Source organism: Muntiacus reevesi, chromosome 12, assembly GCF_963930625.1.
Source record: "Muntiacus reevesi chromosome 12, mMunRee1.1, whole genome shotgun sequence".
Taxonomy (NCBI): Eukaryota; Metazoa; Chordata; class Mammalia; order Artiodactyla; family Cervidae; genus Muntiacus; species Muntiacus reevesi.
The window spans coordinates 13965141-13985818 of NC_089260.1; the positions used below are offsets into that span (position 1 = coordinate 13965141).

At 39.4% G+C, this 20678-nt stretch overlaps 1 protein-coding gene across 1 annotated transcript in view; it reads left to right on the plus strand.

The window, feature by feature from the left end:
• CPQ (carboxypeptidase Q) overlaps nucleotides 1-20678 on the plus strand; it is a 531320-nt gene that overhangs the window by 403520 nt on the left and 107122 nt on the right. The window contains exon 6 of the mRNA XM_065902874.1: nucleotides 3334-3425. Within this exon, the coding sequence (XP_065758946.1) occupies nucleotides 3334-3425 (92 nt within the window). The remainder of the gene's footprint in view (nucleotides 1-3333; nucleotides 3426-20678) is intronic.

Genomic DNA, 20678 nt, shown 5'->3' on the forward strand with positions numbered 1-20678 from the left:
TTTTAAAGCGAGGAAACAACTTCTGTTTACTTGGAGGTAGACATGCTCTGTGTTGGAATGAGGGCATATTCTACGCTGAAAGAGATTCTGTGTTTTTCCACAAGCTAGACGAAACTTATATCTTCCCCTTGGCTGCGAGTGCTTTCTGTGTAAACAAAGATGTCCTGCGGCTCCTAGGGAAGAGGAAGGAGGAAGATGCCTCTTTCCTTGTTCTCTTGCAGGCGCTCCCTGGAAATCACTTGCACAGGCTGAAGTTCGTGGAGTGATGTAGAAGGAAGCTAACACATGATTCTTGAAAGCCTACTGTGTGCCAGGAACTGTGCTTCATGTTTACTTAAATGCCTGGTCTCATTTAATTTTCTTAACAAGGCCATGAGGCAATTACCCTTTTCCTTACTGTGTAGATGAAGAAACCGAGGCTCAGAGAGATTGGGCAAGTCCCCTAAAGTCACAGAGCCAGAAGGGGCAGAGCAGGGACCCCGAGTTTATTGAGATCTCGCAGCCAGCACCTCTCCATCCCCCACACTGCCCGTCTGTGGCCTCAGGCGGCCTGAGAGCCCGAACTCCAGGCTAGAGGCAGGGTCTAGGGCTGAGGGAAGTCCCTTTCTCTTAGGTTCTGGGGGCAATCGGAAGGTCAGAGCAGAAGAGACTTTGCAGCCCAGTCAGTGTCTGCTTAACCGCCGGTTTCCAACCTCTTCTGTTGGGCCTTCACCTCGACTGTGGAGTAGAATGGGGACTGAATTTCTCCAGGACTGCGTGGGGCTGGGGGCTCTCTGTGTCTCCTCAGGGTCAGCTGTGCACTGGCTATGCTGTTGCTGTTTGCAGGTTTTAGCTCTCCTCACTTCAAACAGATCACTGTTTTGTTATCTTAATGGAACATCACTGGCCACCTGGCTGATTTGAAATGTGAGGGAGACTAATCCTGTACAGCAAGTTAGAACACCAAGTCTACGGGGACATTCAGAGCATTTGCTTTGAAATATTAATTTTTCTCTAATTCATGCTAAACTGTCACTTGATCCTTTATTTCGAGAATTCCATCATTTTAATAATTTGGTACTGTTTCGCTGGTAAAGGCAGAGATATGTAAACAGAAAGTTTTTTTCCCCTTTTTTATGGGTTTAAAAAAAAGATTCAGAATTTTCATTTGCAGCACTTTATCCTTTTTTCTTTTACTTTTTTCTATGTTGCAAGCAAAATGTCATTTGGTTTAAATTGACATTAAGCACATTTCTGTTCGAGGAGCCAATGATTGTGATCTTTAGATAGACTAATTAGGTTTCTTTCTCCAACAATAGTCCGTGCTATGAAGGTGAGTAGGCAGTTTGACTCTGTGGAGCAGGCAGTGGGCCCTTCAGGATTCTTCTTCGCAGGGACTCAAATGACTTTGGAAGATTGTCTGTCCTGAGTATTTAGATGCTCCCTCTCTCTCTAGGTAAAAGCGTATGCTCTGTGCCTGGCTATCCATTATGTAGTTTGATAATTCATTCACTGAGTGTCTGCCACATGCCAGACACAGAGTGTCTTACATACATCATCACGTCTCGTTTCATCCTCACAGCCACCCTGGGAAATTGTTATGTTATGAACATGTAATATTCCCCCACTCTTCAGATAAGGAAGCTGAAGTTCAGGTGGAAAAATGTCTCGGTGGTTACACAGCTGGTGCTTGTTGATACCAGGGCTTAGCAGATCTGTCCACATTTGTCAACTGTAATACTTTGCCTAGAAAATGAACTAGCAGGAAGGTTTTAGAAGATGAGGCTGGGATAGTGATAGAGAGCTTCGAATTTTACTCTAAGACACCACACCTTGGATGTATTTATTCGTTTGGTACCTATTTATTGGGCAGCAAATATATGTGCCGAACAGTCTAGGCACTAGGGGCATCACATTGAACCAGAAGCTTACACTGTGGCTCTTGGAGGTCTTGAACAGAGAAATGACATGCTCTGGTATATGTTTCACAAGGGGCCTGCTGACTGCAGTGCAGACCTCACCTGCAGAGGGGCATGGACTGTGGCAGAGGGGCATGGACCAGCTTAGAGGTGACTGCAACAGTCCAGACAAAATGGGTGGGACTTGGACCAGCATGGGAACAGAGGTGAAAAGTTGGATTCTAGGTAGACTTAGCAGAAACACCAATGGGATCGGCTGAACAACTGGATGTGGAAATTGCTTTTCTGGGCTTCAGTTGGAACTAAGGTCAGCCTGTCTCAACTCAACTCAACACTTGGAACTCAACAGCCTGTGCTGTTTGATGTCAAAATTGCTCAAGTGTAAAGTCATTTCACAGTGTTTCATTTAGTAAAAAGCTTAGCTCCTTTTCAGTACCTTAGCACTAGACTTACGCAAGGAGAATACTTGTCGGTGTCCAGAGGAGGAGGAACAGAGCTCCATTTCCCAGGAGCACTTATCATCCAGGCTGCAGTCAACCAGGCTGCTCCCTCCAAGAAGGCATGTGCCTGGGTGGCGGAGCTGGGTAGCCACATTTGATGTTTGTTGTGTGTCCGTCTCGGAGCCGTTCATAGTCCTTCCCTATGGCTTCCCTGCAGTGAGGCAAGAGGAAAGGTCTTCTTAATAAGGTTTAAGCCCCATTTCATGTTTTTCTGCGCTTATTATTTCTCAGAAACAACATCATCAGGTCCAAATCAGAAACAAGTTTCCAGTCTTGGTCAAAAAGTGGAACTCCCAGCCTACTATTTGACCTTTGTAGTTAACTTTTACGGAGCTGACACCATCACTCAAAAATGGTTCTAAATATGCCAGATCTGCCAGTAACTTCAAGGACTGCAGGATGTAAGTTTGTATTTCCCAAGTCAATGAATGCAGCATTGTGCTTTCTTCGTGATCATTCATTACTAAGGATAGCATGGGCAGTTGGCTATACTTGTGGATTTAGACTAAGAAGCAACCCCTTACATACCTTATCTTGAAGTAGAGACTAATCACTGGGTTTTAGTTAATCATGGGAAGGAAGGCCTCAGGATCTGCCTAGAGTCTTCCTAACTATATCTTCTGGATGAACTCTAGTAGCCCAGTGAACTTGGCCATCAATTGTGTCCTACCGGGTACATTGTCCAGTTAAAAATATGAATAGAGGCTCTCACTCCCTGGGCTGCAGACAGCATTCGTCATTAACCTGCCCTGGAGATTGGCCCTGAGGGTCCTCCTTTGCTGGGTCAGCCACACCGTGAATCAGGCAGCCACACCAGCAAGAGATGAAAGGGCATGCCTCTCATTCCCTCCTGCAGAATTCAGATGAGAGGCCCTGCCATTTTTTTTTTAATTCAAAATCAACTGATGAATCACTTATTTTATTATTATTCCCAGGACTGCGTCCAAAGAGAACTCTGCGTTTGGTGCTCTGGACCGCAGAGGAGCAAGGTGGAGTCGGTTCCTCCCAGTATTATCAGCTGCACAAGGTAGGAGAGCAGCCATGGATCGCTGGGCATTTGCACATGTAATATCAGTGTAAATACACCAAAAGCACTGACGCTTTTGGTTTGAAAATGTCCTCTATTGTCCTGAAGACTCAACAGTACTCTGTGGTAGGCTGACCTTGGCAAACACCCCTTGCAAAAATCTTCCTCATTTAGTCCTATAAAGGAGAACACCCTGGTGAACTGCGGGATTTTCTATTTCTACATTAGTCTGTGGCATTAGGAAGATCCCACTTGCTATGTAGCTATTTTCCTTGACTCTCCAGTTCTGCTATGCTCATGTATGCCAGAGAAGCAGTAATAGGTTAACAGTCCCTGTTCCTACTGAGCCCACCCCCATGCCACAATGTCCCAAGTGCTGGTATTTCAAAGCCACATCCTGAGACCTTGAGTAAGCCAGGAGCATTGATAACGGCCGTGGGAATGGCAGCAACTGGAGGTCTCAGACCTGAGAACGTGGAGGGTAGTGTGGTTTGACACTGACCAAAACAAGGCAAAAGTGAAGCTTGAGGCGAGAAGGTGATAGTGGAAGATCATATATAGAAATACAAGACCACATTTAAGACAGGGAATAGGGGCTCTCAAGGCAAAAGAAATGAAAGCAAAAATAAACAAATGAGACCTAATCAAGCTTAAAAGCTTTTGCACAGCAAAGGAAACCATAAAGAAAACAAAAAGGCAATCAGTGGAATGGGAGAAAATGTTTGCAGATGACTTGATCAACAAAGATTTAATATCCAAAATGTACAAACAACCCAATCAAAAATGAGCAGAAGACCTTATAAGACATTTCTCCAAAGAAGACATACCGATGGCCAAGAGGCACATGAAAAGATGCTCAGCATCACTAATTATTAGAGAAATGCAGATCAAAACCACAATGAGGTATCACTTCACATCAGTCAGAATGGACATCATCAAAATGCCTGCAGATAATACATTCTGAAAGAAAAGGGAACCTTCATACCCTGTTGGTGGGAATGTGAATTGGTGTAGTCGCTATGGAAAACAGTATGGATGTTCCTTAAAAAATGAAAACTAGAACTACCATATGACCCAGCAATCCCATACCTGGGCATGTATCTGGAAAGGATGAAAACTCTTAATCTGAAAAGGTACATGCACCCTGGTGTTCATGGCAGCACTAATTTACAATAGCCAAGACATGAAAGGAACCCAAGTGCCAGTCAACAGACTTATGATGTGGTATATATATGTGTGTGTGGATATATACATATATATGTATACACATACAGTGGGGTATTATTACTCAGTCATAAAAAATTGGCATTTGCAGCAACATGAATGGACCTAGAGAAAATCATACTAAGTGAAGTAGGTTAGACAGAGAAGGATAAATATTTTATGATATCACTTACATGTGATATCTGAAATAATACAAATGAATGTATATACAAAACAGAAACAGAACTGCAGACATAGGAGACAAACTTAGAGTTACTGAAGGGGAAAGGGAATCAGGGTGGCAGGGGACAAATTAGCAGCATGGCATTATCAGATACAAACTACTATATAAAATAGATGAGCAACGAGAATTCACTATATAACAGAAGATGTACAGAATCTTGTAATAGCCTATAATGGAAAATATCCAAAAAAAAATGTATGCGTAACTGAATCACTTTGCTGTACACCTAAAATTAAAACAATTATAAATCAGCTAAACTTAATTAAAAAAAAAAAATGAGGGGCAGGGAGATTAATATCAAGAACAACCTTTGAGAAAGGGGAGAAGGGGCAAAATGTACAAGCTCAAATCAAATGTTAATTTAAAGAGGAATTCCCCAGTACAAACCATGTTTAGAAGTTTGAACTTTGTCCAGAGGACAAGTGAGTAATTAAATTATTTTTAAGAAAGAGCGTTTAGAATCTATATATCTTGTCCTCTATTAAAAACAAAACACCTTAAGGAACTCTTCTGAAGCTCTGTCATTCTCTACTTCAAGGAAAAAAAATGGATTTATTAATACAACTGCAATGGCTCCAGCTTGAAATTTTCTCAACCATTGAAATTCCTTAGATCTAAATCAAAATTTATTTCTCTGAAGATTTTGAGTTTTGCTGTAGCCTACTACATGGATAAAATTAGAAATTACTTGATTTTAAACTTCTAAGAGGTTGGCAGGTATGAACACACACACACACACGAATATATACTCAAAGGGCATGCAGTGAAGCTGTTTAATCTTGAAAACATCCATGTTGCCTTCATACAAATGTGTCTATATACTGGTGGCTGGTCTGAATTGCAATTTCAGGGATTGAAAGAAGAAATTCCAGAAAGAGAAGACATAGGCCTTTTGTTTCCTGATAGCTCTTTCTCTCTCCTTTAAAAAGACATTCTGTGTGTTTTACAAGACGCAGCCAGTTCTGAAGGACTTAATTCTGTATTCTTATGATTAGCATATGGATCTAAGAATTGTCAAGAGCATAATGATTTCTGGGTGGCTGAGTTTAACTTTAAAGTAACTCTAATAAGGACCTCATCCTTGAGGAGTAAGTGGGTTTGAGTGAGTAGTCAGGAGGGAGCAAAAAAGGAAAGCCACACTCCTTCATATTGATGAGACCTGCCTGACAAGCACCCTTGGCATCGGTATGCGTGATAATAAACAAGAACAGAATTTAGTTTGGCAATTGTAAAAAGAAAAGATTTGAACTTTTAAAATAACTATGCTAGCATTTTTATGATATAGTATGGTTATTAATGATCTATATCAAGGATCAGTAAGTTATGGCCTGTGGACTAAATCCATATGTTTATGTACAGACCTCAAGACAAGAATGTTTTTATATGTTTTAACTGATTATATGACTGAGATCGTATGTGGCCTGTAAGCCCCAAAATATTAAGTATCTGACCCTTTACAGAAATGGTTCATTGATCCTTAATTTATATGATAAAAATCATAAAACATTTTCATGTTATTTCCATATAATAATTTGTTTATAACTTTGTATGACCTAAATTATAATATTATAGATTTGTTTGGAGCCAGTTAAGTGTTTTGCAGAAAGATATTATTTCAATAACATAAGTTACATTACCACTCTTTTTTTATGCATTCTTATTTGGTGTAGTTTTACCATAAAGTTAGCTAGACTTTCATAGCATTAATTATAGAGAAAACCAGTATGTAAAATTTCTTCTTTTTGTATGTTTGTAAAAAATTATTATTTCTTCTTTTTTGTTGCCTTGAATATATTCTTTTTCATCATTATAGAATCTTTTCAACAGTAAAAGTTCTATAAATATTACTTTAATGGATATGTATATAAGCTAAACTTTCATGGGAATAAAATTAATATTACCATTTATTATCCTTTTCTTAGTAAATATATCTTTGTTTATAATTAATATATTCATAGAAAAATATATAAAATTAAAATAACTTAAAATCATATGCTTAAACTTATTACCTAATTTTCAAAATTGTATTCAGTTTAATAGCTGCCTTTACTTCATAATTATGCTTTCTTATAAAGTATTAGTTCAATTATTATAATAATTGCTAGCCTTACTTAATTGTCATGAAATATGTGAGGCTATTTGTGGTTTGCATATAAATTTTGAAATGAAAATCGAACTTTATTGTGATATCTAAAACACTTTACAAGGAAGCAAATTCCAACAGAAAAAGGTCTATGAGCATTTTAGCCAACATTACTAATAAATAATTCAAACAGGAAATACCGAGTTTTTCACTATATTTTGAAGTCAACTTGAATAGAAATCATTCCTGGTCTCCATCCAGCATGCTCATAACAATTCATAGCATAAAGTCCCATACGGGCTGTAGAGCTGTGTACATATTATTCTCTTATTTAAAAAAAAAATGGCAAAAACCACCACAGTATTGTAAAGTAATTAGCCTCCAATTAAAATAAATGAATTAATTTTAAAAAGTTATTTCACATATTTTGATAAACTGTGAACTTTTCTCTCCTAGTGTGGAAGTCCTTTCCACAGGCTCATTACATTATCACATGAAGTTGAGAATTATTTAAATGTATATTGTTTGTACTTTATTGATTCATTTAAAAGTAACACATTTTTCAGGAGCTTCCCTGGTGGCTCAGTGGTAAAGAATTCCCTGGCCAATGCAAGAAGACACAAGAGACACGGGTTCTATCCCTGGTTTGGGAAGATTCCCTGGAGAGGGAAATGGAGATCTGCTCCAGGATTCTTGCCTGGAAAACTTCATGGACAGAGGAGCCTGGTGGGCTACAGCACATCGGGTCGCAGAGTTGAATGTGAGTGTGACTGAGCACACTCACACAGTGTGAGGTGTGCTCATGTGATAGTGTAGTGAAGTCCCATCAGTCGGCCAGCGGGGAATTTTTCCAGGTTCCCTAACTATTTTGGAGTACTGATGGGGGCGTATTAGGGGTGAGGCTGGTGAATTTCTTGGTGGGATTAGGCGGCCATTGGATGTTTAGATGAAAGGGCTGCCTCTCCTTACCCTCAACTGCTTAATGCATGGCTTCACAAAAGAGGCAGACGGGACTTAGCAACTAAACAATAACAATAATACATTTTTCCTGCTATTTTATTGAGGAATAATTAGCACTCAGTGATAAAATGAGCAGTTACGCTTTCTAACTGTCTCATCCTCTGCTGTACCTTCTCCTCTTGCCCTCAACCTTTCCCAGAATCAGGGTCTTTTCCAATGAGTCCGAGCTTCGTATCAGGTGGCCAAACTATTGGAGCCTCAGTTTCAGTCTGTCCTTCCAATGAATATTCAGGACTGATTTCCTTTAGGATGGACTGGTTGGATCTCCTTGCAGTCCAAGGGACTCTCAAGAGTCTTCTCCATCACCACAGTTCAAAAGCATCAGCTCTTCAGTGCTCAGCTTTCTTTATGGTCCAACTCTCATATACATATGTGACTAATAGAAAAACCACAGCTTTTACTATATGGACCTTTGTCAGCAAAATGATGTCTCTCCTTTTTAATATTTTGTCTAGCTTTGTCATATCTTTTCTTCCAAGGAGCAAGCATCTTTTAGTTTTGTGGCTGCAGTCAATGTCCTCAGTGATTTTGGAGCCCAAGAAAATAAAATCTGTCACTGCTTCCACTTTTTCCCCATCTATTTGCAATGAAATGATGGGACCAGATGCCTTGATCTTGTTTTTTAAATGTTGAGTATTAAGCCAACTTTTTCACTCTCCTCTTTCACCCTCATCAAGAGGCTCTTTTAGTTCCTCTTCACTTTCTGCCATTAGAGTGGTATCATCTGCATATCTGAGGTTATTGATATTTCTCCCGGCAATCTTGATTCCAGCTTGTGCTTCCTCCAGCCCAGCGTTTCTCATGATGTACTCTGCATATAAGTTAAATAAGCAGGGTGACAATATACAGCCTTGACGTACTGATTTCCCAATTTTGTACTAGTCCTTTGTCCCATGGTTGGTTCTAACTGTTGCTCCTTGATGTGTGTACAGGTTTCTCAGGAGGCAGGTAAGGTGCTCTGGTATTCCCATCTCTTTAAGAAGTTTCCACAGTTTGTTATGATCCACAAAATCAAAGGCTTTAGTGTAGTCAATGAAGTAGAAGTAGATGTTTTTCTGGAATTCCCTTGCTTTTTCTATGATCCAGTGTATGTTGGCAATTTAATCTCTCGTTCCTCTGCCTTTGCTGAGTCCGACTTGTACATCTGGAATTTCTCAATTCACATACTGTTGAAGCCTGGCTTGAAGGATTTTGAGCATTACCTTGCTTCTAGTCCTATTGCCACTGCTGATTTTTCCAAATTTGCTGACATATTAAGTGCAGTACTTTAACAGCATCATCTTTTAGAATTTGAAATAACTCAGCTGGAATTCCATCACATCCACTAGCTTTGTTCATAGTAATTCTTCCTAAGGCCCACTTGACTTCACACTCCGAGATGTCAGGCTCTAGGTGAGTGACCACACCTTCATGGTTTTCTGGGTTATTAAGACCTTTTTGTATAGTTCTTCTGTATATTCTTGCCACCTCTTGTTAATTTTGCCTGCTTCTGTTGGCTCCTTGCCATTTCTGCCCTTTATTGTGCCCATCTTTGCATAAAATATTCCCTTGGCATCTCCAATTTTCTTGAAGTAGCTCTAGTCTTTCCCAGTCTATTGTTTTCCTCTATTCCTTTGCATTGTTCACTTAAGAAGGCTTTCTGATCCCTCCCTGCTATTTTCTGGAACTCTGCATCCAGTTGTATATATTTTTCCCTTTCTCCTTTGCCTTTCGCTTCCCTTTTTTCTCAGCTAATTGTAAGCCCTCCTCAGACAACCACTTTGCTTTCTTGTATTTCTCTTTCTTGGGGATGGTTTTGGTCACCACTTCCTGCACAATGTTACGAACCTCCATCCATAGTTCTTTGGACACTCTGTCTGCCAAATCTAATCCCTTGAATCTATTCATCACCTCCACTGTATCATCATGAGGGATTTTATTTAGGTCATATCTGAAAGGTCTAGTGATTTTCTCTTCTTTCTTCAATTTAAGCCTGAATTTTGCAATAAGGAGCTCATGATCTGAGCCTCAGTCAGCTCCAGATCTTATCTTTGCTGTCTGTATAGAGCTTTTCCATCTTTGGCTGCAAAGAATATAATCAATCTGATTTTGGTGTTGACCATCTGGTGCTGTTCATGGATAGAGCTGTCTCTTGTGTTGTTGGAAGAGGGTGTTTGCTGTGACCAGTGTGTTCTCTTGGCAAGACTCTGTTAGCCTTGCCCTGCTGCATTTTGTACTCCAAGGCCAAACTTGCCAATTACTCCAGGTATCTCCTTACTTCCTGCTTTTGCATTCCAACCCTCTGTGATGAAATGGATATCTATTTTTGGTCTTGGTTCTAGAAGAGCTTATAGGTCTTCATAGAACCATTTGACTTCAGCTTCTTCAGCATTAGTGGTTGGGGCACAGCCTTGGGTTACTGTGATGTTGAATGGTTTGCCTTGGAAATGAACAGAGATCATTTGGTCAATTTTGAGATTGCACCCAAGTACTTCATTTCAGACTCTTTTTTTGACTATGAGGGCTGCTTCATTTCTTCTAAGGAATTCTTGCCTGCAATAGTAGGTATAATGATCATCTGAATTAAATTCACCCGTTGCCATGCATTTTAGTTCACTGATTACTAAAATGTTGATGTTCATTCACCCTTGCCATCTCCTGCTTGATCACGTCCACGTTTCCTATTGTGTGGTTAGTATATAGCACAACTTCTTCATCCATTCTCCTACTTATGGTCCTTTGGGTTGCTACTAGCTTTAGCTATTGTAAATAAGGCTGATATGAGGTTTTTGTACAAATCTTTAGGTGAAGATATGCATTTCTTTTCTCTTCTAGGAGTAGAATTGCTGGCTCATGTGAGAGATGAATGTCTACCTTTGTTAGAAACTGTCAAAGTGGCAGGAGGTTGTACCATTTGACATTCCCACCAACAACATATGCGAGTCCTAACTGCTCCCTCATCCTACCCAATATATAGTAGTATTTGTTAGACTTTTTATTTCTGACCATTCTTGTGGGAATAATAATTTTACAAGATACAGTTCTGAAAAGTCCCAGGAAAAGTTCTGCCTCCACTTCTAATGACCATCATTGTTTCACCCTTTCCTGCTTCCTTGCCTTCATTCTTTGTTCTGTCTTATGATTTACCAAGATCAAAGGCCTTTTTACCCAGCATGAGGTTTGTGGAGCTATTCATGGTTGGAGTGACCTTATTTCAATTTGGGGGAACACGGGAGAGCAGGTTATAGAAATGCCTTCCTCTCATGACCACAGCTGACTCCCTAGAGACAGACCTCACAGCAGGGTGGGGCTGCTGGAACTCAGCTGGAGCCAAAGCGGGCCTGAGGCTCCAACGGGTTTGGGGAGGGAGATTTCCCTTATGCCCCCGAAAGGGTTTATTCTAGAAAGTGGGAAAAGGATGTCAGAAAATGCTTTGTGTTATTCTTTGTTGATAAAATTATTATTTCTAAAAAATATGAATATTTTTTTTTTTGGTTGAATTCAGCTTGCATTCACTGAGAAAGGAATGTCACCACATGTAGAGGATATTATTGTGCTCTAGTGATTTTTAAGAGTTTACTTATCAGAGTGGAATTTAACTTTGGAATTAAAAAACATTGCAGATGATTTTATTGAATTTTCATTTCAATGAGTCAAATGAGTGTTTTCCAGATGCTATTTGCCTAATCTGCTTTTCATGGGAACAATGTTACTTTCTTCTCTACTCTTAGAAGGAGAGCAGGATGTCATTTCTCATGTCCTGAAACATACAATGGAGGAAAAACACCCTAGACTAGTTTCAACTCTATTGCTGGCATTTTTAAATCTTTTCCATTTTAAGCAAAAATATGATCTGGCATAATTATAATGAGTAAGGTAATCTGGCCTTGAGAAAGCCTCATTACACAAAGTAATCAAATAAAATAGATTGATATGTTTTATTCTGGCATGAAAAATATTTTAACCTTTTCCTGATTTATTGCACAAACTACTGGCAATTGAATTACTGGGATTATAAACACTGCTGTGTTCTGGTAGTCATTAATAAGGGCAATATTTTAAACAGCTTTATTAAATGAGGGATGGGATGTATGATCATTCTAAATACATTAGTTTATCCTAACTCTAGCCAACTCTAAAACAGAAAAAGTTAAAATGAATATGTATAATATTTTGTCAGAATTTCTGGTGTTGCCACGCTGAGGAGCAAAATTTCCTCTTTACTTATGTAAATATATAAAAATGCCAGCTTCTTTTACTAGTAAAGTTCTTGCCAACTTCCCAACCCACGCTGGGTTCATGTTTCACTCTAAAATAAAAGATACTTGGAAATGCATTTGAGAATTCTTCAATGCTATCTGGGCAAATGGATTTACTTTGGCATTTTTATTTCACCAACTCTATTGCTTCCATGTAATGTTGATTTAGCTAGGGTGACACTGCTAGAGAGAAAACAGTGTGGTACTCATCTGCAGCTCTGGATATAAAAGTAATAGACCTGATAGGTTCATTCAGCCTGATTGTGTCTGGACTGGGTCTCCATTTCTTATACCGTTAATGTTCCGTGCAGTATAGATGTACTAATCAGAGGCTATGGTTTCAGTCATTACTGCTGGGCTTCGATGCATCCACGTTTCTCTTTCAGTGCCTAGGTATTTGCATTAGTCTGTCACATCACAAAATTGGTTTAAATTTAATTTCTCTTAGTGTCTTCTTGGTCTAGAATCCCATGTAGTTCCAACATTCACATAATTTCAACAGCACTCCTGGGAGCTCTTTGGGGTATTATTTGAATTTGTGAATTTTATTTTATATTTTAAGGAAAATGCTGCATTTTGCATTTGTTTGCTTTCTCCTGAGAATTCCATTATGACTATGGGACTTCAGAATATTCTGTATTATATTTATATAGATGTTATGTCAGCCTGGGCAGAGATGTCAAAATACTTCCTTTGGTTTTAGGACAATCACAGTACGCCGCCATGTCAAAAAACATGAGTAGGTTTGGACTCACCTCTTTCTTTTAACTCTTTAGAAGATATACTTCTTAGCTACGTTTTTATTATTTTTTTCCATATAGGAGAAAAGAAGTCATTTAAAGTAAAAACACTATCTGTGACAACTAGACTCGAACCTTTGATCTTGCCTACAGTTGTGGGGCAATATTTATCATATGACCTTCTGTCACAGGTCACAGTGAAGTCTGGTTTGAGTATTGGTTTTAGCCCAAACATGTAAAGAACCACATCCTGACTTCTCTACTACCATTACTAATCCAAATAAGGCAACCACCTTTCAAAGTTGGTTCCAAGAACACTATGCCAAAGCCCCGAGGTTTATTGTGAATTCTTGTGGTTGGCATCCTACCTCATTTGTTCTCCATTTGTAAAACCATGACTGACTTCAGTTTATATCCAACCTGTTTTACTAGCTTACTAGAGGTTGTCTAGTAAGCGCAAACAGCTTCTGCCTCTATTGCTAACCAGGTCGTGATCTGACCCGGAAGGACCCATAGCATATTTAGTGCATGAACTTCCTAAGAAATCAGGTTGGCACACAAGGATACACAAATCTGAAGTGAGGTGTCACGCTTAGACTCCTAGTGACTTATGCATCACAAGAGCCTTTGGGATTAAATTGTCACATCCCATGCACAAGTTACAGAGTCAACAAACCACTTTTGAACCACCAGCACTATTTTAATTCACCTAGGAATGTCATCTTCCCTTTGTCTTCTAAAGTGAGGGTTGGTCAGCTTTTCTTAAGGATCAAGTAGTAAATATTTTAGGTTTCCAGGCCATATGACCTCTCTATTCAACTCAGTCTTTATACGTCCAAAGTAGTCATGGACAATACTAGACAAATGAGCCAGACTTTTCCAATAAAATATAAGAAGGAGAAGGAGAAAAAGGAGAGGAGGAAGAAGAGAGAAGAGGGGAGAAGAAAGGGCAGAAGGAAGGGAGGAGAAGGAGGCAGTCAGATATGACGTGCTGACCAGAGTATGGCCTGTTATATGGTTCTTCCTGTTATTGGGAAGACGTTTAGAGATCTTTCTTCCAAATCTTTTTTCAATTTCATAATCACACCTTTTGGAGAAAGAGGTTTGTAGCACATGATGGTATGCTAACATTTAGAGTGTCTTCAGCTAACATTTAGATTTTAATATGACTGTTATTTGTATGCTCAGCACTCAAGAGGTTGCAGTTTTTTCCCCTTAGATATTTGGCCAACAGAATACACCATTGCCAGGTCAGTCTGTCTCATTAGTCATAGCCCAGTGAGGCACACAACAGGTGTAGTAAGCTGATTGGATGACAGGGTTAACATACTTCCTCAATATTTCCTAAAGAAGAGCAGAAGCTTTTATTAAGACAACTAAATATGATAACATTTGAAAATATATTTTAAATGGCATTTTTAAAATGTAGAAGCATCTTTGAAAGAAATGAACACTCTAATGTATAATATCTTGGCAATTTTCTACTAATCCATAGCAATTGTCATTCACTGTTTAACCACATCCTAGTTTTATCCATAGATTTGCCCGCTGTGTCTTTTTAAATCTGAATTATTATGTGAGAGAGAGGCTCTTCCCAGGAGACTCCAAGAACTTCATGTCTTTTGGTAATCAGTAGCCCTTCTAACAGGGAAGACAATGGCACCCCACTCCAGTACTCTTGCCTGGAAAATCCCAGGGACGGAGGAGTCTGGTAGGCTGCAGTTCATGGGGTCGCTAAGAGTTGGACACAACTGAGCGACTTCCCTTTCACTTTTCACTTTCCTGCATTGAGAAGGAAATGGCAACCCACTCCAGTGCTCTTGCCTGGAGAACCCCAGGGACAGAGGAGCCTGGTGGGCTGCCGTCTATGGGGTCGCACAGAGCCGGACACGACTGAAGTGACTTAGCAGCAGCAGCAGCCCTTCTAGAAGCTAGGACAAACGTAGACAGCATATTAAAAATCAGGGACATAACTTTGTTGACAAAGGTCCATCTAATCAAAGCTATGGCTTTTCCAGTAGTCATGTACGAATGTGATAGCTGGACCATAAAGAAAGCTGAGCACCAAAGAATTGATGTTTTTGAACTGGTGGTGTTGGAGAAGACTCTTAAGAGTGCCTTGGACTGCAAAGGAGATCAAACCAGTCAATCCTAAAGGAAATCAACCCTGAATATTCACTGGAAGGACTGATGCTGAAGCTGAACCTCCAGTAGTTTGGCCACCTGATGTGAAGAGTAGACTTATTGGAAAAGCCCCTGATGCTGGGAAAGATTGAGGGCAGGTGGAGAAGGGGGTGAAAGAGGATGAGATGGTTGGATGGTATCACAGACTCAACAGACTGGAGTTGGCGCAAACTCCAAAAGATAGGGAAGGCCAAGGAAGCCTGCGTGCTGCAGCGCATGGAGTCACAAAGAGGTGACACGACTGAGTGACTGAGCAACACCGACACGTCCTTCTAGAAGTTTGTCCGCTACTCTGGCTGCTGCGACTTTTGTGTACTTCTGCTGGAGTAATACATAGCCATTGAAAAATGGTCTGTCGGTGGCGGTTTGAGGAATGAATAGGCAGAATCAAGCCAGCAGGGCTGCCAGCAAGGTCAGTGCTAGAAAGCAGATACTGGATGGTTAGCTTACTTGGTACTCTGAGAAGGAGTGTCCAGAAGTCACATAGGTAGTACTGAAACTGCGTTACTTTCAGGACTAGAGGTCAAACAGGGAACTGAGAAGCAGAATTGTAGGACACAGCTGAGAGCACAGCCTGAGTATTGCCCACAGTCCTTTGTCTTTCCCTCTGGAATTCATCCCAGTAGGTCGTTCTTTTAAGTGTTAACCCAAGTCCTGTGTTGTCTTAAAGATACCACTTGTCCCCTGATAGAATAGATTGTGGTCTGGCTTTCTAGCTTGCTTATCAATTAGGACACAGCTATAATTCCTTCTGACTCATCTATTTCTGTTAAAAGCATAAAGGTGTAATTTTTTCCAAACCAAATGATTAGAGCTCTCATTCCTTATTTTCTTTCAGAAGATCTCACTCTTGCATCATCTTATCAAATGCTTGTACTGCATTTAAAATTATTCATTCTGGAAGCTGAGGTTACCCCTAGCAACCAGCAGTTTACCTAAACTGCTTTGGTTTCAGACTTCTCTTAAAGGAGAATTCTCAGAATCAATTGCTCAAGAGCTTGAGCTTTTATACCCCTCACAGCACAATATATATAGACAACAATTCAAATTTTAAAAGCTTAGCAAGACCTTTCAGTGGAGGTTTAAATTGGTTTCATAACATGAGTTATTTTGAGGCTAGACAGAATATTCATTAGTAGTTAAAACAAGACTGTAATTTACTTTTAGAAATTTCTATAGTTTCATTTAATGAAAGTCATCCTCATGAAAGTACAGATGATCCTATGGTAAATATTTGTAAATTTGCGTTTCAGGAAACCCTGCAGGTACTCACTCACTCACGCCTGAGGGTGGTATGGCACACCTCCAAGCCTGGCACTGGCAGGACTGGATGGTATTTTCCCCTACAAAGCTCTGGAAGACTTTATTATGCCCCACAGAACTAAATGGAAGACAATGAAACTGTTTTATCCTTTGAATTGAATAGGAAAGGTCAAAGGGAAAAGAATGCAATAGTAGACAGAGGGAAAAGTGCTTTGTGAAAATTGTTCAATTTTTCCATATAAGAGAAAATACTTTGTTCCTTTTAATAGATCTGGAAAAGCAACACTAGAGATTTTTTGGTTAGACTTAGAGAAAAGAAGCAATCAAGACTTTCTGAGAGATCCCATTTCCCAAACAAATATGTACTATGTTCTTACTATTTACAAGATGTTATTATAATCATTTGCATCTGTATGATCATTTATAAATCTGAAAACTTTTTCATAGACACTGGTAATAGTAATGACCCTGGTAGTTGCCAGGCCATGTACTGCTTTCCTTATTTGATATTTGAAAAAATAAGGCTCAAGAGATTAAAAAAAAAAAAAAAACCATGTTACACAGCACAGATATGCCCTACAGAGCCTGAACCTGGACCTAGCTTTTCTGTCTCCAGACTTGAGCCGTAATGATTTCTCTGACCATGTATTTTTCTATATACTTATATATAGGGTTTACATACATTTATGTGTACGTTTATCTGCTTGTCATAATATGAAGCATATACATACCAATTTATTTAGGCATGCTGGACACAAAAGCTTTAGTGTAGTCAGTGAAGCATAAGTATATGTTTTTCTGGAATTCCCTTACTGGCTCTTTGATCCAACAAAAATTGGGAATTTGATCTCTGGTTCCTCTGCCTTTTCTAAACATAGCTTATACATCTGAATGTTCTCAGCTCATGTACTGCTGAAGCCTAGCTTGAAGGATTTTGAGTATAACCTTGCTAACACGTGAAATGAGCAAAATTGTACAGTGGTTTGAACATTCTTTGGCGTTGCCCTTCTTTGGGACTGGAATGCAAACTGACCATTTCCAGTCCTGTGGCCACTGCTGACTTTTCCAAACTTTCTGACATAATGACTGCAGCACTTTAACAGCATCATCTTTTAGGATTTGAAATAGCTCAGCTGGAATTCCATCACCTCCACTAGCTTTGTTCGTAATAGTGCTTCAGAAGGCCCACTTGACTTCTCACTCCAGGATGTCTGGCTCTAGGTGAGTGACCACACCATCATGGTTATCTGGGTCTTTAAGACAGTTTTTGTATAGTTCTATGTATTCTTGCCATCTTTTCTTAATCTTTTCTACTTCTGTTGAGTCCTTAACATTTCTGTCCTTTATTATGCCCATCCTTGCATGAAATGTTCCCTTTGTGTCTCCAATTTTCTTGAAGAGATCTCTAGTCTTTCCTGTAAGGAGTATGACAAGGCTGTATATTGTCACCCTGTTTATTTAACTTATATGTAGGGTATATCATATGAAATGCCAGGCTGCTTGAATCATAAGCTAGAATCAAGATTGCCAGGAGAAATATCAGCAACCTTAGATATGCAGGTGATACCACTCTAATAGCAGAAAGCACAGAGGAACTAAAGAACCTTTTGATGAGGGTGAAAGAGGAGAGTGAAAAAGGTGGCTTACTATTCAACACTCAAAAAACGAAGCATATAGCATCTGGTCCCATCACTTCATGGCAAACAGAAGGGGGAGAAGTGACAGATTTTATTTTCTTGGGCTCCAGAATCACTGCTGATGGTAACTGCAACCATGAAATTAAAAGACACTTGCTCCTTGGAAGAAAAGCTATGACAAAACCTAGACAGTGTATTAAAAGCAGAGACATCACTTTGCCAACAAAGGTCCATGTAGTCAAAGCTATGGTTTTTCCAATAGTCATGTACTGATGTGAGAGCTGGACCATAAAGAAGGCTGAGCACCAAAGAATTGATGCTTTCAAACTGTGGTTCTGGAGAAGACTCTGGAGAGTCCCCTGGACTGCAAGGAGATCAAACCAGGCAATTCTAAAGGAAATCAACCCTGAATATCTTTTGGAGAGACTGATGCTGAAGCTGAAGCTCCAGTACTTTGACCACCTGATGCAAAGAGTCGATTCATTGGGAAAGACCCTGATGCTGGGAAAGGCTGAAGGCAAACAGAGAAGAGGGCAGCAGAGGATGAGATGGTTATATAGCATCACTGACTCAATGAACCTGAATCTGAGCCAACTCAAGGAGATAGTGAAGGACAGGGAAGGCTGGCGTGCTACAGTCCTTGGGGTCATAAAGAGTCGGACACCACTTAGCGACTGAACAACAGTAATGCTGGATGCAACAAGACATGAGTGGGTGAATGGAGAAGTCACTTCTAAATGCTTAGTTTAACACATATAGCACAGAATCATATTTTACTGTATTTTGGAGTACAAAGGTCAAGGGATACTGTATAATCATGCAGACATTAGCTGTCACCAATAACGTTAGCTGTCACCAATAATTCTCAATGTTTTATATTCACCCTTTCTCTGAAGACTATAAAAATAAGTATATTTATTTGTTCCTGAGGTTAATTCTCTAAATCCTGTTACAATAATATAAAAAAAATTTTTAATATTCATTGTAATTTGCTTTTAGTTTGGGGCATTTTCTAAGTAATGTTTTAGCTAGACAACAGATTTAAAAAAAATACAAAGAGAACTCTTAATGATATGAAACTCTTCACACTAATAAAAGTTAAAATCATTTCACTGTTTAAATTATTGACTTCAGATCAGAGGCTGTCCTGAGTACCACCTTAGGACCACCTTAGGACATTTTCCAAACATTTCTCCAAAGAAGACATACAGATGGCCAACAAACACATAAAAAGATGCTTGACATCACTAACTATTATAGAAATGCAAATCAAAACTGCAGTGAGATATCACTGGTCAGAATTTTCATCACCATAGAATATAAAAACAGTAAAATGCTGGAGAGGACATGGAGAAAAGGGAACTCTTGCACTGTTGGTAGGAATGTAAGTACAGCCACTGTGGAGAACAGTATGGCGTTTCCTTAAAAAAACGAAAATTAGAACTACCGTGTGACCCAGAAATCCCACTCCTGAGCATATACCCAGAGAAAACCATAATTCAAAATAACATTTGCACCCCAGTGTTCATTGCAGCGCTGTTTACAACAGCCAGGACCTGGAAACAAATGTCCATCCCTGGAGGAGTGATAGGGAAGATGTGGTACACATATGCAGTGGGATATTACTCAACCATAAAGATAAACAAAACTGGGTCATTTATAGAGATGTGAATGAACCTAGAATCTGCCATACAGAGTAAAGTCTGAAAGAAACAAGTATCGTATTTTAGCACATATATGTGGAATCTGCCTCTAATCTTGAAAGAAAGGAAAATGAGGTGAAAACTCTGATCCTTGAGAGATGGATATAGTATATATATTTATCTGTTTACATCTTTTATGTATGTATTGAGCTTAGACACCTAGGAAAATATACCAAGACTCTCCACATATGGAGTTCAGCTTACTTGCTCCAAGATAGCTGTGCCTGGTACACTAAGTCAGGAGGATACACCAGGATGGATCCCTGCTTGTGTTATTTTTACAGATTTCCAATGACAGAGATTTCACTGTGTCAGTATTTTTTTTTTTTTTTTAGCATTACCAGACAATAAACATATTGCAGGCCGTGTCCACTTAGCAATGTCTTAGTTTAAGGATATAACTTAGAATAGCAGAGGAGCACTTACAGTAGAAGTTAGCCATGAGATCTTCATTAGGTCTCCAAAAGTTAGTGTACCTTAAGCCTTCCCTGCCTTAGTAAAATCTGTGTAAAACACTAAGGAAGGAAAGACAAATTGTGGGGTGGGGGATGAATTGCTCATTGCAAAAGAGAAATTTAAACATTATTTACAAACTAAACTCAAAGAACAAATTCTTTAGCACTTGTTCTGTTTGTTTGTTCATTTGTTTTGCTTTTAAGTAAGGGGGATCTAATTTATTCTTTCCTTGGTGGGGAGATAAAATAATTTATACCTTCAGTATGTTCTTTTCTCCATAATTGAGACCTCGGTTTGTTAGTGCTTTTGGTGAACTGTTTTCTGAACATGAAGTAGATTGTACCTGCCAGAATAGATCGGTGTTTGCTCTTTTTCACTGAGGTGCCGACCAAGAGCTGCCTCTCTCGAGCAGTTCAGTCTGCTGAAGTCTAATACAACAGGAATGGAAAGGAAAGTGAAAGGAAGGATGCGTTCAAGAGTGT